Raw genomic sequence first — 27,675 nt, forward strand, 5'->3', positions numbered from 1 at the left:
GCGTAGTGTTAATTTCAGCAACCACGCGCAGCGTGGTAGATCTCACGCGCAGCGTAGTGTTAATTTCAGCAACCACGCGCAGCGTGGTAGATCTCACGCGCAGCGTGGTAGATCTCACGCGCAGCGTGGTTGCAGTCAGTATATATGGAAAAATCAGTTTTCTGGATCGTGGTTGGAAAATTCTGCATTATTCATCCATTCTCTGATTTTGGAAGCATCAAGATCCAGATCAAGGACTTCAAAGGATAGCTCCGAGCACCTCAATAGCATGGATCATCGAGCCATGAAGTTGAAGCGAGGACGCGAAGCAAGCAACATGAGGAGCTGAGCTTCTCTTGGAGGTAGGATCTAGGATAGCTTAGGATGTAGATGAATCTCATGTAATCTGCTTAATTGTAAGGTTTTACTCTGTAACAGTGTTTACTTAATGCAATTCTTCTCTTAATGCTTTATGATCCTTTATTAGTGTTGTAATGATTTCGAGTTAAGTCACGTGCGAGAGTATTGATTTAATTTCTGAACTGAATTGCATTGAGCACTCGAGTGTTTCCGGTCGAGAGATTGAGGCATAGAGTGTAGCGAACGATCGACGCGCTGTCATATCATTCGTTGTAGGTAGCTTCCGCCCGAGAGATCGGGGGAGTATCGACAACGAATAGAGTGGATTTTGACAAGAGATTGCGATTCACTAATTTGTCGATCCAGTTGTGAACACTTGAGTAAATTCCTATGATATAGTAGATTGCATGTGGTTTAGCTATAGACTAGGTGATTCCGATGATTCTACCTCGCTTTTCCATCATATCAAAGCACATTTTCTAACAATTCATCACTCAACATACCCCCAATTTATGTGTATTTCTTGCATAATGTTTATGAACACTATTAGACTAGTTTAATCACACAATCCCTGTGGATCGATATTTTTATTACGACGTGGTAATTCGTTCACTTGCGAAAATTATCCATCACGACCCTAAATATTTCAACTTTTGTTGTCCTTTTGGGCAGAAGGGTTCCATAAGGTGTTCGAGAAGAGCTACCGCACAGGACAATAAAATCTTAGGGGCACCCTTTTTTTATCTAGTGTGTGTGTATGTGCGTGCGTGCGTGCACTCCCGTGTGCGTGCGTGCGTGCGTCCGTGTAAAATGACTTGTAAAAAAATGTGGCACCAACATTATAAGTTGCATAGGGCACCTAAAATCTCAGGGACGTACGGCCCTGCTTTCACCTAAGATTTTCTCTCTTTTATATTACTAATTTGATTTTCTCTCTTTTATTATGACAAATGCGTGTTTTAATAAAAGTAAATAAATGAAAAGATCAGTTGAAAGTTACATGTGAATACAAGCCAAAATAAATGTGATAACAGGGAGCAAATTGCTTATGGCAATCACGTAGGTTGTTGTGGTGTATTTTATCCCCAACAGGTACAAATTTTGATCCAAAAGCCTGATAATTAACAAATTAAATATAAATTTAGTAAAAATGTGCAGATTTAATTGATTATTAATTAATTAATAAGACAATATATTCAATTAACTGACTATATATAATAAATGAAACTTATCCTAGCAGATTAGTTGCCAATATCCTAAAGAATATTCCTGTTGTAATTTTTGGCAATTGATTCCTATTAAACGGATAGAAAAAAAACACAATGCATTAATATTCAAATTGTTTTGCACACAAATTAATGCCAACAATAGGTTTTCAGAAACTTGTTCATTTCTTATTGTAGTTCAGCTTTTTTTTGGACATGACAAGAACTCTAAGTAGAAGAAATGAATTAAGACTAGAAGAGAAGAATATTTTTATATCATTGAAAGTATAATGCAAATGGTATTACAACAAATAAATGCCATTATACTGCGATAGGCAACGAAGACAAAACTGCTCCTCCCGTCGTCCATCGACAACTTTGCAAATAAGTTCAAAAGGGCAAATAACAACTGCAGGAATATGGCAATTGTGAATGTTTGGGCCCTTTGCCTAAAATTTTGTTGTTGGGGTTGCTCCTGATTTTGCATGACTATATATAAATAAACAAACCGTAATTATGAAAAATATGATAAAAAATAATATAGAATTACATTTAGGTTAATAAGTGAATAAGGACGTATAAAGTTTAAATTACATATAATATAACTTGCTAACATTAAAAATATAATAACTTGTTATTTTTAGCTTGAGTGTTCTTATTTCTAAATCTAAACTTAAGTAATTAAAGACACTTATGTTAGATTCCATTCCCATGGTATGTTTGGTTTAATTAGATTATTAGACAATCATAATTTGCAGTATTTTTTAAATTTGAATTACTAGACAGCCTTAAACCGTAAACGACCCTAAATATTTCAACTTTTGTTATCCTTTCGGGCAGAAGGGTTCCATAAGGTGTTCGAGAAGAGCTACCGCATAGGACAATAAAATCTTAGGGGCACCCTTTTTTTATCTAGTGTGTGTGTATGTGCGTGCGTGCACTCCCGTGTGCGTGCGTGCGTCCGTGTAAAATGACTTGTAAAAAAATGTGACACCAACATTATAAGTTGCATAGGGCACCTAAAATCTCAGGGACGTACGGCCCTGCTTTCACCTAAGATTTTCTCTCTTTTATATTACTAATTTGATTTTCTCTCTTTTATTATGACAAATGCATGTTTTAATAAAAGTAAATAAATGAAAAGATCAGTTGAAAGTTACCTTTGGATACAAGCCAAAATAAATGTGATAATAGGGAGCAAATTGCTCATGGCAGTCGCGTAGGTTGTTGTGGTGTATTTTATCCCCAACAGGTACAAATTTTGATCCAAAAGCCTGATAATTAACAAATTAAATATAAATTTAGTAATAATGTGCAGATTTAATTGATTATTAATTAATTAAGGGTAAATAGTGTTATACCTCCTGCAAAATAGGCGAGTTTTGCGTTACCCCCTGCAAAATATTTTTTTGAGATTCGGCCCCTACAATGTCAAGATTCTTTGCATTACCCCCCTGACTCAACAAGTGGACATATGACATGGATTAATTAATTTTTTATTTATTTTTAAATATCAACTCAGTAATTATTTATTTTTTTAATTAAAAAAATGAAAAAAAAAACTTAAAAGTTGTTATATTTTTACGAACTTACTTAAAAGAAAGTTTTGTTATTTTTTTTTTGACTAAAAGTTGTTATTATATAAAAAAAAATATTTTATATATATATATATATATATATATATATATATATATATATATATATATATAGGGGTTTTCTAACTTAGACCCTAGTTAGGTCTAAGTTAGCAAGGTGCACCTTTTGAGTTGGACCAAAATACCCATTCTTTTGCTTCTGAAACCATTTAGCTTGTAGAATGGTTGCACATAGTTGTATTCTGAAACCATTTTACTGGTAGAATGGTTTCAGTGAGTAATTTATTAATTGTGTTTGCTTCTGAAACCATTTATCTGGTAGAATGGTTTCAGAGAGTTGTAATCTGAAACCATTTTGCTGGTAAAATGGTTTCAGTAAGTTGATTATTAGTTATTTGCTTCTGAAACCATTTAGCTTGTAGAATGGTTTCAGAGATTTGTACTCCGAAACCATTTTTCTGGTAGAATGGTTTCAGTGAGTTGATGTAAGGTAGTGAAAAATGAGATTAAGGTAGTGAAAAATTGGGTTTTTTTTTTCTGTGTCCAAATCAAACGAACCAAGTCTCTATTTGTAGAAAAAAAAAATTATGAATTTTGGTATAAAAAATAAAAAATAAAAAATTAATTTACGACGAAATAATCGAGTTTAAAGTAGTGAAAAATTGCGTTTTTTTTTCGGTGTCCAAATCAAACAAACCAAGTCTCTATTTGTAGAGAAAAAAAAATTATGAATTTTGGTATAAAAATTAAAAAATAAAAAATTAATTTACGACGAAATAATCGAGTTTAAAGTATAAAATGAAAAAAATCACGCAGACCCAATAATAGCGTGACACGTGGCTGCCTTTTTCAAAAGCAAAGTTTCTCTCTCCTCCCATCCTGTCCACCACGCGCACCTGTCGGCGCGTGTCATGCACGCGCGTGATTTTTGTCCTGTAATCGCGTGACACGTGTCCTGGGGGGGAAAAAGAAGTGGGGGCGCGTGTACTGTTGCATAAAATTACAGAAATGCCCCTGTTGCTCTATTCTTCCAAAAAATTAAAAAATGGGTATTTTTGTCCAACTCAAAAGGTGCACCTTGCTAATTTAGACCCAACTGGGTCTAAGTTAGCAGCCCCCATATATATATATATATATATATATATATATATATATATATATATATATATATATATATATATATATATAATAGCAAGAAGAAAGAAAGAAACGACGAAGAAGAAGAACAAAACTGAGTTTGCAATTTTTTATTACAACTTTCTTTTACCTAGGTTCGTAAAAAAAAAGTTTCTTTAAAAAAAAAAGTTTTTTTTTTCATTTTTTTTAAATTAAAAAATAAATAATTACTGAGTTGCCAATTAAAAATAAATAAAAAATAAATTAATTTACACGTGTCATGCCACGTTAAGATTCGTCCATATCATATGCCCACTTGTTGAGCCATGGGGTAACGCAAGGAATCTTAACATTGCAGGGGGGTAATCTAAAAAAAAAAAATTTGCAGGGGAGTAACGCAAAACTCGTCTATTTTGCAGGGGGTTATAACACTATTTACCCTTATTATAAACGTAAAAATATGACATTAAATGAGTCAAAATATCTTTTATACTTCACAAAACATTTAAAAAAATTATTAATAAAACACATGGAAATACTAATAAAGAATAGAGAGGATCCCAACTCATGTTGATGTATATAGCATATTGGTTAAAACTTAAAATCAACACGCTTCCAGCAATACCCCACTTGTTAATGAAGCTTGTCCTGTGTACGAGCTCTATAGATAGGATTCTTTCTCTCCCGACCCCCTGTGATTCTTTTATACTCTCTAATATTCCAATTTTGTCCTTGCAGAAAAATTCGGTTCGCATAAATCGAATTTTTTCTAGTGCAAATTCAGAGTAAATTTCAGTTTTTAGAAACCAAAATTTGTTTTCAAGGCAAAAAGAAACTTCAATTTCTACAAATCGATGTTTTTTCAAAGATAAAATTGGAAATTCATGAGATATAAAAGAAATACAGAGTCGGGAGAAAAAACATCCTTAGATAAACGACAAACAGACGCATTTCCAATTCCTGTCTTGTGTTGGCCCAATTTTGCATCTCAGGTGTTACCTCTATTAAAATACAGTTTTCTAATAAATAAATTTATCGATCAATAATCATACTTTTACGCCATACGTTGTCAAGGATTTGGATTAAGACATATTTTTCTTCTTTTATTTTACATGTATATATTTAGGCAAGAAAATTGAGGTATTTATGTCTTTGCAATATACATAAACACACTTAGACATGCTATGTTTTTTCTTTCATAATAAATTTTAACCAAATGTAAAAATATTTAAGAAATTTAAAAGAAGAGAATTCAAATTTATCAAAATTAAAAGTTAATACTAAAATACAGCAATTAGGTGGGTTAAAAATACACCACACTCCTCAAGAGGCCAAGATACTAATTAAGTCTTGCTAAGACTTCGACCGTTAAACAAGTGGATAATGTCGAAAAAAGAAATCTGTTGAATTTTTTTTTAAGCTTCTTATTATTCTTGTACTTATTATTAATGGAAGGCGGTAGGGACGGAGTCAGAAATTGAGTTCCGGGGGACCGAAGTTAAGAGTATGGTTTAATGAAGAAAAAAATAAATTTTAAATGTATAATATATAAGAAATTGTAAGATAAATTCAAAGTTAATATTGTAAATCTTCATTTTAAGGGCAATTTTTTTAAGTCAAACTTTTTGGCCCTCCATTTTTATTTTTATTGTAATTTTGATCTCAACTCATATGTTTTGCAATAAAAATTGTGAATTTTTGTGTAAAAAAATGTGAATTTTAGTCTCAAAGGAGATATTTTGTCATTAAATTCAATATTTGGGCCATTAAAGCACTTTTTTTAGTTAAAAAAGATACCATTTCTAGAGAGTGCGAAAACATCCGCTAAGGTTAAATTTACAACAAATGTATAAATAGAGACCAAAAAGTTAGATTAGTAATGGGAGACTATTTTCAAAATTTTAATAAAATAGGAAGACTAAAAGTAAAATTAAACCAATAATTAATATAATAATATACTAGTATAAAAAAAATTAGAAAAAAATTAGGGGGACCATGGCCTCTGCCAGTCCCCTATTAGCTCCATCCTTGGAAGGCAGAACCTATTTTGTATTTTTTAAGGTGATTGGTCGAATCACTTTTGGGAGGTGTTTGATCAACTATATAAAGTGATCAACCATATAAGAGGTGATTTGTCGAATCACTTTTGGGAAGTGTTTTGTTCTTGTGAGCATTACTCAATTAATAAGGAAATTGTATATAAAATACAGGAATTGAGATTCGAATTTTGATACTCCCATTATTTCATCTTAAAAAGTGAAATGATAATTAATCACTAGACCATATGACCGAAACCAAAAAAAAGTGATGATTTTTGCTATTCACCTACTCTTTTGGTGGGGAGATTTTTTTATGTGAGGTGTACGTGGTTTTCCTATAGGGGTTTGTTTTCTTTCTTCTCTTTGGTTGTTTTTTATTTTTATCTTTTGTTATCTTTTGCAAACAAACATTACTCTTTGTAAAAAAGAAAAATGTCTGCTTGTTCAAAAAAAAAAGTCTCTATTAGAATATATCAATATCTCTCTATATTTAGTATAGCCATATTGTATAGGAAACACACTTATGTGTTATGAATATGATACCATGTTAAATAATCGATTATTCCAAAAGCTTAAGCTGTTAGGATAGAGCCACATCAATAATTTTATATTATTTCTAATAGCCTCATAGTATTATTTTATTAATGATGTGTTTGATTTGAGAGAAATAAAGAGGGAAGAAAAACACAGGAACTAATGAATGAACTTAGACTAAAATGATTTTCGGGTTTTTCTTTTTGCATTTCTTTCGCTCAAACGAAACATACCCTAAAGGATAAAATTCAGGTGTTTTCGATATAGTTTCTTCACATAAAATTTACATTTTATAGTTATAACAAATTTTAAGAAAATTGTGAATTTAAGGTTAGAAAATGTGTGCATGAGCCATGAGCTAAACTTATAGACTGGAGAGTTCGGGTTTTATGATTTGAAGGACAACTGTAGTGTAGTCCTACTTTGATGCACCTATAGAGTTTTGTTCTTTGAATGACCTTGGTCCAAAAGAATGCTCCACAATCATAAGAGAAGAGATACCTATTAGAACAATAAAAGAAGAAGAATATCTGAATATGCCTCATGGATTTTCATTGATCTTTACTGAATATTACAACTTACTCATTGAAGAAGACTCAATTATCTTTATCTATATCTATATATACAATAGGAAACCCAAGAAAAACCCTTAACAAGCCAACCCAAAAATATAGGGAAAGCCCCAACAACTAACTAAACAATGAAATCTAATTAACCAAATAATAAACCAAAAATACAATTATAATAATAACATTAAACTATTCTCCTAAAATTTTAAGGTATCATATTATTGAGTCACATCTCTTATAAATTTAATATAGTTTTCTAATCGATATGAGATTTAACCATTCAAAAATCCAACAAAATCTATCCATAGTTAAGTTAAAAGAAACCTTAGGTTTCATAAATCACATCACATAATGTATATAATAATGTATAGTTAAGTTAGGGCTTGTAATTTAATTATTTGGTCTCCAAAGGAAATTATGGTAGTTTGAGGAGAGCCATCGGATTTGATAGAGACGTGTGTATGTGATGAAATTGAACAACGTAGTAGATGCATGTTGATCAGTAGTGTTGTACTACTACGGTTCCACAAAAAATCTGACTTAAAAATAATTTTGAATTTTAAACAGTGATGGTCAAGGAAAGTACCACCGGGTTTTCCGGTGCAAGGACGAATAAGAAAAAGGTGATGTAACACGTGGAGAAACATTGTCCGTTAGATGGTCAAACGACATTCATTCATCTTAGCTGAAGAACACTGTAGAGACTCAGCAGCAGTGATAGATAATAGATTTTCATGTCCCCCACACTCACATGATATGATAATTAATAATCACTCACTCTCTCTCTCTCTGTGTTAACTAAGAAACCAAAACCAAACAAACCACCATTGCAAAAAAGCTGAATAATTCCTCTACAGTACTTTTACTACAGTACAGTAGAAATATAAAACAAGGGGGGTGTACAGTAGAGTAGATGGGTGCAGTTACCATTGACGGCGTTGCAGAGAAACTCATTCCGTGCCATCATTATTAATTTCTGCTTTCTTTTATTTTTCTTCTTCTTTTGGTTAAGAAATAGTTTTTCTTTAAAAGCTGCAAAAACTACTCCACAAGATCATACTATATACTTGAGAGACACTTCCACTCACTCATCACACACCACAAAAGTCACAAACACCTACACTAGTGTTACATAACATTGTTTTTTTTTTTTGACTAATAGTGTTACTTAACATTATTAAGCAACAAAGTAAAGCTAATATATATGTCTTAATTAATTACCGATCCATTATATATAGCTTATTAGCTTTCATAGATTTTTTAGTTATAGTTCTACTATGGATATTTATAAATAATATATTAATATTTTTAATAATTCAGTTTATAGATGATAAATTAGATGATATGATTTTGTAGTAGTAGTAGTATTAGAGAGATCTATAAGATATGGGCAAAACCAAAACCACAACAAAGGTTGAACAGTTATTAGAACAGTACTACTACTACTGCATTTGGAGTGGGGTCATATAGTAGTGGAAGAAACTGTTTGTTGAATTTGAGATCAGTTTGAGTAGTGTAGAAGAAGATTTGGTGATATTTATGATTATGATGATGAGGCGTAGTGGAGGAATGAATTGTCAGGATTGTGGGAATCAAGCAAAAAAAGACTGTACACATCTAAGATGTAGAACTTGTTGTAAGAGTCGAGGGTTTCATTGTCAAACACATGTTAAGAGTACTTGGGTTCCAGCAGCTAAACGCCGTGAAAGACAACAACAACATCAACATCTCTCTATGTTACAACAACAACAACACTTTCATCGTCCTAAACGACACTCACTCAATCAACAAGGTGCACCCTCTCTTTCCATCCCTACCACAGGTTTGTCATGTGAATATATATTCATACATATACAAGGATACTTTATAAGATATATTATTTTTTAAGTACTAACTAGGTTTTATGTAAATATGCTTTAATTATTAAAGAGATCTTGAAGGATTGATAAACTGGGATGATGTATGACAATACCTTAACTAGTAGTCCTTATAATATATATGATCAATTTGATTGAATATGGAACCCCACTTGGATCAATCCATCATAACTTGTTACTGTTTTTTGTGTCCCTCCCTAGCTTCTTTTCCATCACTGTTTTTTAGTAAAACTGACGAATTCATCAAATTATTGGTTTAGATAATGTTATTTTTCTTTAATTATAAAAAAAAAATAGAGGAATTAAAAAATAAGGTTCATCCATATAAATATAGATAAGCTAGCTTAAATGAATGATTGGTTATAATTTGTTGTTTTATTGATTGAATATTTTGATAATTATTTTTTTAGGGTTTGAGTTGGGACAATTCCCACCTGAGGTGAGTTCTCCAGGAGTAACGTTTCGGTGTGTGAGAGTGAGTTCATTGGACGGTCCAGATCATGATCAATGTGCATATCAAACGGCTGTGAACATAGGAGGACATGTTTTCAAAGGAATTCTCTATGATCAAGGTCCTCCAAGTCTTTACACTAGTACTGCACCTATTCATGAGGGTTCTTCTGGTGGAGGAGGTCATCATCAACCTCAACAACTTGATTTCTTAACTGCTGCAACAACAGCTACAACCACCGGTATCTCGTTCGACCCTTCACTTTACTCCGCTCCACTAAATGCTTTCATGGCAGCAGCTGGTACACAATTTTTCCACCCCCAACATCCTAATTGATACATGCCCCTCTACCTATATATTTGAATCATATTTAAAGTTGGAATTGGAACCCTGTCTCTTTTTATTTATTTAACTATAAGGGACTCTTGTTAGGACTAATTAGGTTTAGTAAATCTGGTTGTAAACATAAGCTGATGTATCTAGAAGGAAACGTTGTTAAGAATTTTAAAAAATTATTATGATTTATGACAATGGTCCTGGTGGTGGTGGTGCATGAAATTAATGGGGACAAGGATGTAATTTAGTTTTAAGAAAGTGTTCAGACAATTAACACGTTTCTATTCCGTTTGCACTCAACACTTGTAAACTTTCTGAAAAGAGTTTAAAGTGTCATGCATACTAATATTGTGTTGTTTAGGTCTATGGATGTAGTTGTTCAAAGATTGGTAGCGGCGCAGCTTGTTGTCTGTCTACCTATTATTCAAGTGTAATTATTTGATGTTAATTAATTCATATTTTTCATGATTGTTTTGTATTTTCTTAGGCAAAGATAGCATATGTATATATGAAATGCAATATTATCATATATGCATGATTCATGCATGTTTTCAAGTCTTTGTGTTGGATGACAAAAATGTTTTATTTAATTTTTAGTAATTTTCTTTTTCAGATTTATTGTTCTTGAGTGAGAGCTTTCTCAATATTGGTACCATGGTTTTAAATTGCAATTTTAGTTATGCTTGAAACATTTATATTGTGGATAGAAGTAGTCGTTGAAGATTCTACCAAAAAAAAAAAAAGAAGTAGTCGTTGAAGTCAACATTGTAAATACATTTGATCGCAATTTAAAACCATGTTCATATTCAGCTCAACTCAACCCGATGTACGTTGCACGTTGCTTTCTTCTAACTATCTAGTTTGCTTGTCAAGCCCAAATAAAACTAAGCAAGTTTGTGTTTGGTTCAACTTTAATAGAACTTTAAATGCTTTTTTTCTTTTTCTTTGGTCCATGCATTTCCAATTAGCAACAGCTCTAAATTCAGCTGACCAGTCTCTAAATTAAAGTAAAAAACCACCGGATATATATGGATGAAATCATCTCATACTTTCTATACCTTTTTCCTTCTCTTTTGATCCATTTAACTTCTACATTCTAACTAGTTATTACATTACATATAAATGGAGAATTGCAGCTAGCATTTACACCAACTACTTCTCTGAGAAACCAATAAAAATTAGCCACTGAAAAAGACATCCATGATCCGCGGATGTCACTTCCATATTACTTGAGTTGGGAAAGTAGTTTTTCTTTTGTTCATAATGTTTAATGCTTATAAAAGTCGTATGTGCATAAATATATGTGATTGTGATGTATAATACTTCTATAAGCATGCACTGCCAGCAATGATATAGGTTAAGAAGGTACATACCATACAATAGGGCTAATGATACAATTTCATAGATTGCTTGTTTTAGTGCATATAGAAGAATCAGAAACTCTACCGAAAATTTCCATACATTTGTAATAACTGGCCCATTACATGTGCTATACCCTTCATTTGATTGAGACATACCACTCTCTTTTCCCTTTCATCCATGCTTGTGTTTTCTAATATTCATTTATTCGTGGAAAATCTTTTTCTTTACTAAACTACTATTGAGAAAATATTATGTTTAATTATTATTATTTTTAAAGTGGGAAGAAAAATTATCATCAATCGAAGTGACACTGATGACCATTTTTAAACTATATTTGTGACACCGGTATTGTGTTTGGGCCGATAGTCCATTGTAGTGTTGATTGCCTTTTGTTCGATTTTGATCTATGTTTGTTTCGTTGGATGGTGTGTCACGGTGTACTACCTTCCTTTGTTTTGTTGCTTTTATTTTGATTTGGTAGGTCTAGCTAGGGAGACTCTATTTTTTTGTTGGCCGGTTATTTCTTTTTTGTTGTATTTTTCCCTATTTTATGTTGTGTTTTCTCTCTTATATCGTCTTATAAGTATTTCTGTATACACAACCTTTGTATTTTCTCTTGATTAATATATTTTGTCACTTAAAAAAATTGTCTCTATAATAATTTGAACTCGTTATAATCTTGAATTATAATGCCAAATTCTTGTCCAATGCTAACAATTATAGAGAATTTAAAATAAAATAATTGCATTAATGTTGCATAACCTATTCTCTACCTTTTTTTCATATAAATAAAAATCAAATATATTATAAATTTTTACATCTATAAATGTCTCTTTTACTAATCACTTTAATCTTTAAATTTATTTTTAAATAGTCAATTTATTCCTAAAATATGTTTTTCGTATTCAATTTAGTTTATAAAATTATTAACAAAAGATAAATTAAAAATGTGTTTGCAATTACTATACATTATAGAATCAATATAATGCGACAATGAATTACACTTTTAAATTAAAAATTAAAATGATAGTTTCTCAATAGTTTCATCCTTCTTAAATAAGATCATTCTTCATGATGATATTTAATGTATAAAAAACGAAGATTGAAGTTGACTTGATTTTATACTTTTTGGAGGACATATGCAGATAGGGAATACAAAAGGAGCTGAATCTATATAATTGTAGTTCAAGTCTAGTCACTTCTGTTTGCCACATGCATCGAGAGAATGGAAAGAAAGAAGAAAACAAAATAAAGTTAGTATAAGAAATCATCGTTTCAGTACTTCACTGATGTTCTCAATAATTTTGCTAAATAAGCTAATGAATGTGCAGCGCATAGTAAACTCACAAGGGTAAATCAACTGAAGAAATTTTATTTTGAATTGTGCTTATAGGGAATAAATATTTTACAAACAATGAATTATTAGAAGTAATAACGATTTTGGTCCCCTTAAATATGTAGTTAGAGGTTCGATTTTTTGATTCATGCTTACGGAGAAAATTCGGTTGGGAGGAGAGAACCCACTTTGTGTGCCCCTATGTTCCAATAGAGATTAGTTATCGCTAACGGTGGTGAAAACTCCGTACCAATATTATGGTAAAAAAAAACTGAATAAAAAATTTAATAAAAAAGGGGATTTAGTATATTATAAATTTATAAGGAACTACAAATTCACTAATCAATAATTGTATATCTACCTTTGTGTGACTTTAGGAAGGAGAGAGAATTAGAAAAATATGGAGAAATGTAGAAGAAAAAGATGAGATAGAGAGATATGATAAAGACATGTAATTTTCTCTCTAAGGTAGTGAATTTTTGTCCATATAGTATTTTTTTTTTTTTACTTTTCTGTTGTCAACATTTAATATTATTTTTTCTCAAAAAAAAATATCAATATTGAAATATATGTGACACATACTACATGTTTTGATTATATTTTATAATTCAATTTCAATTATTTCATTTTAATAATTGCTATTTTTTTAGATAAGTAAATTATATCATCGATAAAATTTTGAAATGCTATTTATTTTGTATCTAAAAATAATTGGGTTATTTCTTCTTCTTTTTTTTGTGAAAATTTCTTTCTTATTTTTAATGTCACAAAAAATTAAACATGTTGATTATATCATCACTAAAAAAAAATACTGTGTATTAAATAGAACTGGATATAATAAAGTAAAAAAGAAAAAAAAATTGATGCAGGCTGTGGGGTTCGAACCCACGCGCACTCAGTGCAGTAGGTCTTAAGTCTACCCCTTAGACCACTCGGGCAAGCCTGCTTGAGTTGAAGAAAGATGAATCGCAAACGTATATAAATAGTAGATTTAATATGGTTCTTTTAAAAATATTTCAAAAGCTTACGGTTATTATAAAATATGAATTTTATAATAATTGAGTCCACCTTTGGACCCTCTCAAAAGGATTATTTTATTATAACTTATTAAAAATAGTGAATTTCACAACCCCCCCCCCCTTTAGACCATATTGATATTAAGGATCAAAAGGAAAAGTTATATATTTGTGAAGACTGGGAAAAATAAAAACTCTTCATATTTTGCAAGACATTTGCTGGTTAAGCCATTTTAATATGAGCATTTATTTTATTTTATTTTTAAAAAACTATTGCACTAACATTTATGAGTATACAGTATTATAAACACAAATGTCTAGTAACTGTGTTTCTCAATTTTTTTGAGTGTACGCTATTGTTATTTATTATTAATTAAATAATATTATTGTTACTATCATTAAAAAAAGGAAAATGTGCATGTGAGCATTCTTCGGAAAAAGAAGTATTTTATACCGTGGGATGGAAGTAGCGGCAAAGATTTGATTCGAGGTATAACATATTCATGTCATGCATTATTCTTCACTCTTTCATTCATTGTATTTACCTTTGCACTTTGAAAATTCATATTAAAATTAAGCTTTATAATTCTTCCATATATAATGGATCTACTACGATCAGAACCTATGCAACTTGTTCAATTAATCATTCCAATTGAAGCAGCTCATCGATCCATTTCTTACCTTGGTGATCTCGGTCTTTTTCAATTCAAAGATGTATGCATCATTTTATTCTTCATAATAATGTTTTGGATTATACATTTTCAATTATGTTGAAATTTCATTTTCATTTTCATTTTTTCTGATTTAGTGTTGTTCCTTTTCTAAATTGACAAATCTATTTTAAATTAATTATGCAGCTTAATGAAAATAAAAGTCCATTCCAACAAACTTACGCTTCCCAGGTACCTATTACATCTATATTTGCATGATTATTTAGAATGTCACATTTTACATAATTGATTTACCGCACTCAATTGAAAAACTTACCATTTTACCTTTTAGGTTAAAAGATGTGGGGAAATGACTCGTACATTACGATTATTTAAGGAACAAATGATGAAGGCAGGTATATCTCCTCCAACACGGTCAACAAAGGACAGTGGTCTTGATCTAGAAAAATTGGAGGTTGCTAAATTAATGTTTATTTATTATTCGGTAAAATTGTAAAGAATGTGTTATTATGTAACAACAATTATTTTAATTAATGGGTATAGGTTAAATTAAAAGAACTTGAAGCTGAGCTACTCGAGATTAACGCAAATAACGAGAAGTTGCAACACACATACAATGAGCTTGTAGAGTATAAACTTGTTTTAGAGAAGGTATACTTTAATTTGATTTTCCCCTTTTGGGTTTCAGAAGACAATTGAATTGAATTAAATTTGTAATTAATGTCATATTCATATTTTATAATTTCAGGTTGGAGAATTTTTCTCTTCAGCACAAAACAATGCTGTAGCTCGGCAAAGAGAGCTTGAAGTTCAACCAATTGTTGAAACTTCTATTGACAGCCCATTATTAATGGAACAAGTATGCAACTTTGTAGTTTTAATTATATTCACTAGTTTTGTTCCATATTAATTACCTTGTTTATGAGATTCTTAGAAAGTTAATTTATGTTTTGTAGGATGCAACATGTCCAATAAAGCATATTAAACTGGGGTTTATAAGTGGTCTTGTCTCTAGGGAAAAATCAATTCCTTTCGAAAGAATTTTATTTCGTGCAACTAGAGGAAATGTGTTTCTAAAGCAAGCTATTGTTGATCATCATGTTCAAGATCCTTTGTCAGGAGATAAGGTGGTTACGTATTTCAAACTCTAAAATTTAAATTTTCTCATTAGTCAGTCACTAATATTTTGTTAATCTGTTTAACCTACCTTTTTACAGGTTCACAAAAATGTATTTGTTATATTTTATTCGGGAGAAAGAGTTAAAAGTAAAATTATAAAAATTTGTGATGCTTTTGGAGCAAATCGTTATCCTTTTTCAGACGAATTGGGTAAACAATTTCAGATGATGACAGAGGTAGACACATTGTCGGACTATTTGAACTTTAGCAGCCATTATACAAATATAGTTTCAATGTGGATAATAATGAACTTGTTTAGGTGTCAGGAAGAATTGCAGAATTAAAGACAACAATTGATGCAGGTTTGCTTCACCGGAGCACTTTGTTACAAAAAATTGGATATCAATTTGAGTCGTGGAACCTTCTGGTATATATGTTTTGACGATTTTAACTTTTTTCTAAATGGCATATATTTTGGTTTTTCACCACTAGTTGAATCTGGTTCGGGGGTCAGTTCTGACATCAAGTGATTCCAGCCTCTCCCGATTGCAGTTGCGGGGGATCGAACCGCGGTCCTCCCTACCAAGTTCAGCGTCAATCACCACTAAACCAACTAAATGACATATATGCATATTCTTGTTTCACTTTTTTAGTTTTACTTAGCTTTTGCAATTAATTATTATTATTTTGAATCTGACATTTTCTTTTATAAATTTTCATCTATCTATATAGTTAAAGAAGGAAAAATCCATTTATCGCATTCTAAATATGCTAAACATTAATGTGACAAAGAAATGTCTCCTTGCAGAAGGTTGGTGTCCTATATCTGCAGCAAGACAGGTTTGTGGTTGAAAAATAAAATGGATTTAATTTATCATAAGCTAAACATAATTAAATTTATGTGGTATGTGTTTTTTTACCCTATCTAAATAATTTGAATTTAACTTGCAGATTCAAAAAGTATTGTTGCAGGCAACTATGGAATGTAACTCTCAAGTGGGAACAATATTTCAGGTTTTGCAAACAAAGGAGTTACCACCCACCTATTTTTACACTAACAATTTTACTTGTTCTTTTCAAGAAATTGTAGATGCCTATGGGTAAGTTAATTACTTGTTCATATATACAACACTTTTATATTTATTAATTTCATCTTGAAAAATCAATTGTCAATTATACTTGATAGAATTGCCAAGTACCAGGAAGCAAATCCTGGTGTATACACAATCATCACGTTTCCATTCCTTTTCGCTGTAATGTTTGGTGATTGGGGTCATGGCATATGCTTACTACTAGTCACTTTGTATTTCATAATCAATGAGAAAAAAATTTCTTCTCAGGTAAGTAATTAATTCATACTAGTCTGAATATTTTACCTTTTGTACGAGCCAAGTTTATTGGATGTTCTTAATTGCAGAAACTTGGTGACATATTAGAAATGGTTTTTGGGGGAAGATATATTATTATGATGATGGCGCTCTTCTCGATTTACACCGGATTGATATATAATGAATTCTTCTCCATTCCATTTGAACTATTTGGACCAACTGCATATGGATGTCGTGATCCTTCGTGCAGGTGATTTTAATTCAATTTCTTCAACATATATATTATTGTTTTATCATGATCATATTCATGTGTCTTAGTATTTATTAATACTTTTTTTTCTTTTCTTTTAGGGATTCTACTACAATAGGTTTGATAAAAGTGCGCGACACTTATCCATTTGGTGTGGATCCTAAATGGCATGGTACTCGGAGTGAACTTCCATTTCTTAACTCTTTGAAAATGAAGATGTCAATTCTACTTGGAGTATCCCAAATGAATCTTGGAATCATATTGAGTTACTATAATGCCAAATACTTTGGAAACAACATAAATATCTGGTAATAATTAACACAAAGCAACACAACTTGAGTTGAATAATGCCCGCGCGGTACATACACCATATTTATTCATGTTTTTGTTTGATTTACCTTTGTTTCTTCAGGCACCAATTTGTTCCCCAAATGATATTCTTAAACAGCCTATTTGGCTACCTTTCACTCCTCATAATTGTAAAATGGTGCACTGGATCACAGGCTGACTTGTATCATGTGATGATATACATGTTCCTAAGTCCAACAGATGATTTAGGTGAAAACCAACTCTTTGTTGGCCAAAAGTTCTTTCAAGTAAGAATTTTTTATTTTTTATTTTTTGGATACACAACTGTTAGTTATATTATATATACTGAATCAAATCAATGTGACATTTAAATTGTCTACTATATATTTAAATGTTATTAGGTTACATTACTACTTTTGGCACTCATTGCTGTACCATGGATGTTGTTACCAAAACCCTTTCTTTTGAAGAAACAACATGAAGAAGTAAGTACACTCTAAACTATTTTTATTTTTATTTTGTTATCAAACCCCAATTCTTATTTTTATTACTTTGCTTTCTCAGAGGCATAAAGGTCAATCTTACTCTTTGCTCTACAGCGGGGAGGATCCTCTTGAATCAGAATCACATAGTATTCACCTTGATCACAAGGAGTTTGAATTCAGCGAGATTTTCGTGCACCAACTTATACACACAATTGAATTTGTGCTTGGAGCCGTGTCTAATACAGCTTCGTATCTTCGTTTATGGGCTCTCAGGTCTGATTTCATTATTTGCAGTTTTGTTTGACAATGAATGAAATTCAACCAATGATTTAAATTTTTATTGGTCTTGTTCCAGTCTAGCTCATTCGGAGTTATCAAGCGTTTTCTATGACAAAGTTCTGCTTCTCGCTTGGGGGTAAGTAAGTAGTTCTTTCTAGTTGTGTTATGCATGTAAGTGGTGAGTATATTTTGAAAGCTATTTGATGTATCAATTAAAATCTTGTTTGTTTGTGTGACTTATGTAGGTATAACAACACCATTGTTCTCATTGTTGGAATTATTGTTTTTATATGTGCAACTGTTGGTGTCTTACTAGTAATGGAAAGTCTAAGTGCTTTCTTACATGCTTTGAGACTTCACTGGGTAGAGTTCCAAAATAAATTTTATGAGGGAGATGGTTATAAGTTCTCCCCATTTTCATTTACATCGCTTACCGACGAGGATGGAATATAGTAGTTGTTAAATACTGATCAATTGTTATAGATGTAAATATATATATATCAATTTATCTCAACAATCTGTCATGTATATATATGACACTAAACTGATCCTACATACCACCTGATTTTAGTTTCAAAGATCATGTATATTTATTTATATTGTCAACTGTATATTAAATTAATAGCACATAATTAACTTCAAATTACATGTCTTTCTTGCTTGTTAGCCATTGCAACACAATGATGCTATGCGCACTGAAAAAGAAGAAAAATTAGTTCCCCATGGACTGTTCTAGTTTTCAAAAGATGAATGACATTGAATAACTTATACAACTTCACTGCTTACTTTATGCATAGTATAATATGCTTCAATTTTTTTTTATTATGAAGAAGGCAAATCGACTACTCTTCTTAATACACACTACATTTAAACCTTTAAAATTAATAAATTTCTTAAAAAGTTAAAATTTGGCTTCCTACTAAATAAATCAATCAATGGAAGAAAATGTATTCACAATACACATTATTTTTTTAAAAAAAACTCTTAGCATTTAACTAATATAATTGTTTCAATTCTATGTTTGAATTTGTTATTGGCGGAGTTGCGGTGTCAAATTTCTACGGAAGCAGATTTTCTGATGTAATATTCCACACAGTTTTCACGCAGTTTTGATTGTGGACCGTTCGATCTGTTATGTATGGTTGTGATTATTTTGATGGATTTTATAGCTAATTTGATCAGATCTGTCCGATCAAGAAGCAATGACTGAGATTGAAACTGCGTGAAACTGTGTGAGCAAATTCGGATCCAAATTTCCACTATAGATAATATGTTACTAGTATCATGTTGTTTGCAATCCTAATTTTTACGGAGCCTTCTTTGAATTTATAGTAGATATAAGTAGGGCTGGGCACAACCGATCCAATCCATCTTTAACCGATCAGTCCAAATCGAAAACACATATTCTGATTGATTTTTACGGACCCGCATGTTGAACATTTGTAAACCGTGGATATTAAAGATTCAAATAGACGGATTGCGGTTGTTAGGTTTGGGCCCAAATAAAATCGAACCCGAACCGAAATTATTACTATATTTATAATATTATATTATTATTTCTTACTGTTGGGCGAAATATGCATTATCATCAACTCAAATTCTATTTATCTGGTAATCTTCACCAAGAACTTGTATAATTTTCATTTTTGTTTATCATTTTGTGGTGATTTTATCATAATTTTTTCTTATTAATTTGTAAAATAAGTAATATATAACTTTAAAATAAGAAATATGAATATCAAAACCGTTGAACCGAACTGAAACCAAGTCAACCCGAAAACCGACCAAACCGAGTAAGTAATTGGTTCAATATTGGGTTTATATATGTCAACCGTGGGTCCGATTGGTTCGAGGATTTGAGAGTTGAACTAGTCAATAACATAAGAGTTGAACTAGTTTTTTAACAAATAAAAATGATTTAACTAGCTTATAAATATAAAAAAAAATTAATTTTTGCAATTAAAATAATAAAAAGAGAAAAAGTGATACGCCATGAGCACAAACATGCTTCAAGTAACCGAAAAATCAGCGGTGGTGCGGACAGCAATTTCTCTGTTCCCCCTAAATATTGGCCCAAACCAAAAGACAATTTTAGTTTGAACGAGTCGAGTTGAAGTCAAGTAAAATTGACTAGGAAGGATCAAATTATCGTGTTTCAGACAGAAAAGAAAAGAATTGATTAGGGCGTTAGAGAGAGAAAGAAGAAGAAAGATGGAAGAAGAAAAGAGTTACGGTGGAAGTAGTAGCGGTTCAAATTTGGAGACATCAAAGGCAGAGAGATCTGTGTGGCTTATGAAGTGTCCTGTTGCTGTTGCTAAATCATGGCAGAATCATCCTCCATCTCAACCTCTTTCTAAAGTTGTTTTTTCCATTGATCCTCTTCTTCCTGAACACGATCCTGCTCATCTACAGGTTTCTTTTCTTTCTTTTTATCTTCAATCTCTCTCTCTTTTACAATTTTACCCCTTCTTTCAATTATGATTTCATGATTTCATGCTATTTAGGTCGATTTCAACTCTATGTTTTTGTCTACTAGCTTTGTCATTAATGTTGAAGCTATTCCAAACATTGAAATTTTAAATTGATTTGCAAATAATTAAATGTTTTTTGTCTTTATTAATTAATGACTTCGAAACACGGGGATTCAGTTCTAAACCTAGTTATTCTTAGTGCTATTGCAGCCTTCAGCCACCAATTTGGATGCATCATGTTACAATGGAGATGTACTATTGTCCAGAATTGCTTACTAATTTCAAGGATTGCTTATTAGCTATTATATATGTTATGTACTATTATGCCATTTTAATTTATTGACTGTGCAAGAGTAGCGAAGAAGATTCAACTTGTAGATTCATCACCGTATGGTTAATTGCTTCTGATTAAATATTTTTGGCTTTCAGACTTTCACTGATTTATAAGTCCTTCACAATTATTTCAGTTTACAATGGAGATGTCTGGCACTGAATCTCTGAATATGCCAAAAACTTATTCTTTGAATATGTTTAAAGACTTCGTTCCTATGTGCATCTTCTCTGAGACTAACGAAGGTAAGAATTGCAATCTCTGCTTAATCTCGGTTGTAGTCCATAATCATCAATTGCAATTTCAAAATTGGGGCAAAACCACGGTTCAGACACGTTTGATGTCTAGAATCTTGTAGATGATATAATGTTTATTTTTTAATATTTGGTTAAACCAATGCAGACATGTCAAATAAAACTTGTGATGTTGCCATCAGGATTATGGTTCAAATATTGTGTTATTGCTGATTAGGCTGTGTCGATGGTCTTTAAAACTAGTCTTTTTAGTGATATATTGTTCTTTATTGTACTGATGTTTGTTCAGTTAAAGCCCGGTGTAATTAATAATTCATTTTCTTGTTTGTTTTAAACTCCAAATCTAATTTCCTTTGTCTATAGACACACTCAAGCATTCCTTCGACTCTGTCTCTAATTTCATATTCCGGTCTTCCATTTCCTTCTTTGACCTTTTCTTCCTAGTCACGCCTGTTTTTCCTCCTTACCATGCTTTAGTTATAAAACTAAACTCTGAACTGAAAAATTATTCTCTGTGGTGAAATTGATGTTTATGTTGAGAATTGACACTTGGAAAAGTAAATCTGACACATGGGAGATCCTTTATTTTAAGAATTTCAACCAATATTCTTATTTTTTTTTGGTTACAGCAACCAATGTTCTTTTATTTCTCTAGAGTTTCTGATAACTGTGAGTTGTGGTATATTTGATAATAAAAAAATGTTCAGCTTTTTTTCATTTAGTTGTCACAATAAAGCTCGGCTTCCTTGAGTTACGTAACAGTTTTTTTTCTTTATTTTAGGTGACAAGGTTGCATTGGAGGGGAAAGTAGAGCATAAGTTTGACATGAAGCCACGTCATGAAAACATTGAAGATTATGGAAAATTGTGCCGAGAGCGGACAAAGAAATCTCAGATTAAAAATCGACAAGTGCAGGTAGCATTTCATGTTTATAAATTGAATTATCGCTTAATTGTTCTTATTATATGTCTAATATAAAATAATTGATTCTTTGGTTTCTTTGATTCAACTGGAAGGTTATTACCGATGATGGTGGAGCGCACATGAGGCCAATGCCTGGAATGATTGGCTTAGTTTCATCCAATTTTAAGGTACTTATTTTGCACACATGTTATGATCCATTGCACATGTTGACTTCATATCACGGCTCTAAGTGTGATATAATAGCCACTCATAGGTGCATTCATTAGATTATACAGCGACAAAATTAATGCAAATCACAATAAAAGTTCATTGTAATTGCTCCTTGGTGAAGATTTGTTTCTTCAAATGTGCGTGCGTGGAGTAATTCTGCGGGGCTTTTTCTTATTCTTATGAAACTCTTGTAGGATAAGAAGAAGACACAGCCAGTCAAACAAACTGATACAAAGAGAACTAGAAGAGACCGTGGAGAGCTGGAGGATATAATGTTCAAGCTATTTGAAAAACAGCCTAACTGGGCCTTGAAGCAACTTGTCCAAGAGACCGATCAACCTGCGGTATGTTTTTTTGGCCTTTTTATTTAGTACCGCGTTAGAGTCCTCGCACACCCTCATCTTGTTTTATCGTGTAGATCTGACATACATACATACATATATGAATGCATTAAATGTAAGTTAGTAACATGTTGTTTCTATTGCAGCAATTCTTGAAAGAGATCCTGAATGAACTGTGTATATACAATAAACGAGGTGCCAATCAAGGAACTTACGAGCTGAAGCCAGAATACAAGAAATCTGTTGAAGACACGGGCGCTGAATAAGCGCATTGTTTTTTTACCTTGTATTGCTCTAACTTTGTGAGCCCTCGCTGAGAAGAAGATTGGAATTCAGTTTCTTTTTCTTTGTTGAGAGGGTAAGAGTCAACATGTTAAGTAAAGAAGTTGACACCATAGCAAACAATTATATGACAACAAATGACCACAAAAATGTTTAATTTCACTCTAAATAATGTGCGGTTCTTGAATGTTATATAAATGACTACAGGATATCTGAATAGAAGGCGTCATGCCTGTTTTAGTTTTTGGAGGCCATTCTTTCTCTGGGGTTACAATTTACAGCAAGTTTATGCAATCTGAAATCATTTTCACACTGTTTAGTACACATACCGAATATTAGTTTCATTTTTTCAATAACATGGTTTTTCTTTCATATACAAAGCTCTTACCTCTTGTGTTTTTTATTTCAAATTTCTACATGATTTTCAAAGTAATTTATTAGATTTATTTTCAATTACATTTCAGATAACGTGTTAATATTTTTTTTACCATTTTAACTTTCAAGATCTCCATTTTTTTCAGGTAAGCTTCAAGATCTCCATTTATTATGAAATTATATATTTATTTTTTTTAATGGAAAAGTTATATTTAATATCTAATATAAGGACCACAACCCAAACATTCTCCGAGCATGGACTTTAAGTATCCTAAAATGTTCAAAGATGATTTCTTTTGGTTTTTATATGTTCCAATTAAATTGGTTTTTATAGATCAATTCGTAAAATATCTCTACAAATATTTACGCCAAGTGTTTTTATTAGATGCATGTAGATTTTTTATTTTACAATGTCAATGTATATAAATTAAATTCAACTTTAAACTAGCCCATATTATATCTTCAAATATTCTATTCCGAAAGCTTCTCTTCCCACCCCCACGTTTCTTTTCTACTCGAATACAAATAAAATAACTAAATCCAACTCCAACAATCAAGTTTATATAGGCTAAAAAGAACCAATATTTAACTATACCAATCTCAATAAACTTAGAAACACTAAAAGACAGAAACATATGCAAAACATGTAGAGTTCTCAAACAAAGCATCGAGAACTTGAATATTAGGACGCATACATAGTTATGAAATGGTGATTTGTTCTCAATGTGATCAATTGCATGAAATCTATATTGTATCATATATCTGAAGAATTTTCTCTTCATGGAATATGACTGCCACTAGCAATGTCTAGATATATTTGCAAAGAAGATTGTAGGTAGCATATTAGTTATTCAAATATCGCAATAATTTCATCAAACAATTATGTCCACTATTTATTAGCAAAATGTTTAAATTATACTTTTTATTCTTTATTTTTATTTTAGATTACAAATTCATCTTTTTTATTTTTGGTGCTTTATTTTTGTCAGACGTTACTTACTTTGCAATCAAACTCTAGAATATCATGACTCCTTACTCCTCTAACCAAAAAGTTAATAAAAAAAAAAACTAGGAGCTAATTAGTAGCATGAGGTTTTGCCACAACGAGATTAATTAGTTGAAACCTTGTGGTAACATGTAGTGTTGAATGCATTATTATTCATATATCACAAAATTAAAAGTAGAGGGCATATACATCAAGTGAAGTTTTGAATGGGAACACTAAGCAAAGAATAAAGAGCCATTAATGTGAGGTCACACCAGCATACGTTTTTAAGTATTCAACTATATGAATCTTCTTTGTCAGCTTTAGAAGATTTTTAGGCATCCTTTTCCCTTTCAATTTAAGATTCCATTACCATCTTCTCAATGCATGAACTGTTAAGAAAAATATCAACTTCAAGTAGACCTTGCATTGCATGATGGGTGTTGGTGGGTTGGATGTCCCATTTTGGGACCCTTCTACCACCATCAGAGACCCTTTAAAGAAATGGAAAATATTTTAGGACTTTGTCACTCCCATGAACGTGGATTCCAAAAGAGACATACATACCTTACTAAACAAACAGAGAAATACATATATATAAAACACAAATTAGATGACAAATTAGGATTAAGCTTGTCAAGTCGGTCCATTTAATTCGTATTTTTTTCCTGTGAGAATTGAAATTTTGAATTCATCACTACTATTTGAACTGTCCCGCCTAACTGCTATAAAAGAAGTCAAAATGGAGAAGATCTCAACTCTTAAAAAAGGGAGGTGTGATGTAGAGATGAGTCTACCCGTCAACTGATTATTATAAAAAAATTTAAAACTTTTTTTTCCCAATTTTTTATAATAATTTTCCACTTTTTTTTATTTATTATAATTTACAACTCGTTTTTCTTATTTTTCTCCAATATTTGGCCCACAGAGTAGACAGAAGAAATTAATTTAAATATTTTGATTTGATGACTTTAGTCTAATGTTTTAATAGATTCCGTTGGCAGAACTCATCAAATTTTACATAATATTTTACCCTAATGTTTTAAAGATATTGATATTGAACATGAAGATATTGATATAAGAAGAATCTTATATAAGAGGTGACTCATTAAGATAATATCTTTATGTAGTATACATTTACATACCGACGTTGATGGATAAAAACCATACATTCCTTTGGTAAAGTATTAGTAAAGTCTAATGACCACCAAGTCAGAAAATGAGAGATATATTGATGACTTATATATGCATACCCTATTGTAAAGGCATATGCTATAGCTATATCCTATATATAATTGCTAGTGAGGTGTGCCATTCATTCAAGAGTAGTAGTTTCAAGAGGATCAACTTTGCATGCAGGGGTCCAAAAGCTGGTCTTATGACTTTTATAACTACATGTGTATATGCAAATAATGTTAATTAATATGTAATAGATAATCCCAATCAGAACTAGCTAGGACTAAATATCCCCATATATATTGAGAATGACTAAACATGAGAGACCAGTATGACCGAAATTCAAACTGATTAAAGTGCACATGATGAAATTCAATTCAAGTGGGAACTATAATTAGTTTCTCGGATTATCTCAACTGGTATATTGATTTTTATTCTATCTCCAATTCCTTCTTTTTCAACATTTTAATCATAGATGCTTATTAGCAATACTGTACCATGCAAACTTTTCAAACAAATTAACCAAATTATTCGTGCAATTTACAGTCATTGGATATTATGTGTTTGTGTTTCATAGACATTATAATTAGATGCTAATAATGTATACTACTTTTTTTTTAGCAATATAATGTGTACTACTATATTAAGTAATTGACTGCATGCTGCATCTCATTTTCATTCCTAAGCCACGCCTAACTAATTCGAAATCACAATTTACTACTAATTAATAAAGGCATAAAAACATTAGTACGTAGTAATCTGTTTATTTGGAAGAAAAAAACAGAGGGGCCCTTAATTAAGACATTACAAACGGAAAAAGAAAATGGGATTAGGTGGTGATGGAAAGTTGATTTTTTTTTTTTTTTTGTGTTAATTATTTTTTTTTTCTTTTTAAACAGACAAATGTAGTAATGAGTTGTTAATATTAATATTTTTTTTCCTTCACCGAGATTGAACCAAGATCTTTTACACCTTAACATATTTAATCCTTAGTTGAGTTATCCACCTCACCTTAATTTCTGCATTAACTTGAAATCAATGTATGATGGATGTTATTTGTTGGGTAAATGATTTATAGTTTGACCTTAAAAATTGTAGTGAACAAATTAGATGTTACACATTGACATGATGAGTAAGGCCAATATATACCGGTGTGGAACTTGTTTCCCCTTAAAGACTAAACAAGATTATGTTACAATTCTTGCAAATCTACTTACGTGTTGGTTATAAGTTGGCTGTGGGCCATGTATAAATCTATTTTTATGTGTCTTGTTTTTATTGGTTGTTGGGTAAAATAGGCAAATCACATTTTAAACAAAAAAAAAAAGGATAAAACATTGTGAATGTTTTAAAAGTTAAAAGATCAAAACGTAAAATAAAATTTACAGCAAAATAATAATAAGATAAATAACGTAAGAAGGTTTTTCTCCTAAATTGATCCATATCTACATATATATACACATTTATATGGATTATAGCATTAGTGGTGGTTTGTCTAGTCTATATGATTTATTTGTCACGGAATGTGTATAATGAAGATTTCAATAGAAGGTAGTGGTTGTCATTTTGCTTTTGTATCTTGCAGGCTATTTGGAGTTGGTTAATAATGTGTTGTAGGTTTTGTTTATTGGCTTTTTTTCTTGTTTTTTGTTTCGATGTTGCATAGCTTTTGTGATTAACTCTGTTTCTGGTGGTTATATTATGTTAGTTGTATTTCTTCTAAGCAGCAACATTTTGCATAATTTTCAACCAAACTCCAATATAACAAATAAATATGGATTAGTTTGTAAAAAAAAAACATTTTGCTCTATTTATTTCTTTCTTTAAATTTGCATCATCAAAGATTAATTTAAAGGTCTCAAATGCAGTGAACGTATGTATGACTGTAAGATTCTTATTTTACAAATCATTTTTTCTTTCTTTTTTCTTTTTCTTTTTGGGACTTAATGAATAACTTTTTACTATACTTAAGTCACGACCAAAATTTAGGTTTGTTAGATTATCTGCACATTGATTAATAATTATCCTCATGATAGATAGGATTGACCTCAAAACACCATTCATTCCGATCAACAAGAGATAGATAATCCTCTCAAGGTCTCAGGTTCGA

General features: G+C 31.2%; 3 protein-coding genes and 1 non-coding gene across 5 annotated transcripts; 3 read left to right on the forward strand and 1 right to left on the reverse strand.

Moving 5' to 3' along the window:
- The first annotated feature begins 8,146 nt into the window (after positions 1-8,146).
- LOC123898648 (protein EXPRESSION OF TERPENOIDS 1-like) lies at positions 8,147-10,315 on the forward strand. Of its 2 annotated transcripts, none has more exons than XM_045949666.1 (2): positions 8,147-9,189; positions 9,685-10,315. In XM_045949666.1, the coding sequence occupies exons 1-2, from the start codon at positions 8,937-8,939 to the stop codon at positions 10,059-10,061; spliced, it is 630 nt and encodes a 209-aa protein (XP_045805622.1). In that variant the 5' UTR covers positions 8,147-8,936; the 3' UTR covers positions 10,062-10,315. The 2 variants fall into 2 exon arrangements, with proteins under 2 accessions (XP_045805622.1, XP_045805621.1); XM_045949665.1 differs by having other exon boundaries at positions 8,768-9,219.
- A 3,308-nt stretch (positions 10,316-13,623) lies between these two features.
- On the reverse strand, positions 13,624-13,705 carry TRNAL-UAA. Its single transcript has one exon. It is a non-coding gene; the product is annotated as a tRNA-Leu (tRNA).
- Positions 13,706-14,375: 670 nt separating this feature from the next.
- On the forward strand, positions 14,376-18,677 carry LOC123898739 (V-type proton ATPase subunit a2-like). The gene is made up of 18 exons (XM_045949752.1): positions 14,376-14,489; positions 14,633-14,677; positions 14,778-14,900; positions 14,990-15,097; positions 15,195-15,305; positions 15,403-15,573; positions 15,664-15,801; positions 15,885-15,992; positions 16,298-16,405; positions 16,517-16,665; positions 16,752-16,905; positions 16,983-17,143; positions 17,245-17,451; positions 17,556-17,739; positions 17,854-17,937; positions 18,017-18,210; positions 18,293-18,352; positions 18,462-18,677. Exons 1-18 carry the CDS (start codon positions 14,376-14,378, stop codon positions 18,667-18,669), a joined length of 2,427 nt encoding a protein of 808 aa, XP_045805708.1. The 3' UTR covers positions 18,670-18,677.
- A 1,533-nt stretch (positions 18,678-20,210) lies between these two features.
- LOC123898458 (transcription initiation factor IIF subunit beta) lies at positions 20,211-23,283 on the forward strand. Its single transcript, XM_045949422.1, has 6 exons — positions 20,211-20,628; positions 21,155-21,263; positions 22,054-22,187; positions 22,289-22,363; positions 22,601-22,750; positions 22,894-23,283. The coding sequence occupies exons 1-6, from the start codon at positions 20,428-20,430 to the stop codon at positions 23,011-23,013; spliced, it is 789 nt and encodes a 262-aa protein (XP_045805378.1). The 5' UTR covers positions 20,211-20,427; the 3' UTR covers positions 23,014-23,283.
- The last annotated feature ends 4,392 nt before the right edge of the window (positions 23,284-27,675 follow it).

Source organism: Trifolium pratense, linkage group LG7 (genome assembly GCF_020283565.1).
Source record: "Trifolium pratense cultivar HEN17-A07 linkage group LG7, ARS_RC_1.1, whole genome shotgun sequence".
NCBI lineage: Eukaryota > Viridiplantae > Streptophyta > Magnoliopsida > Fabales > Fabaceae > Trifolium > Trifolium pratense.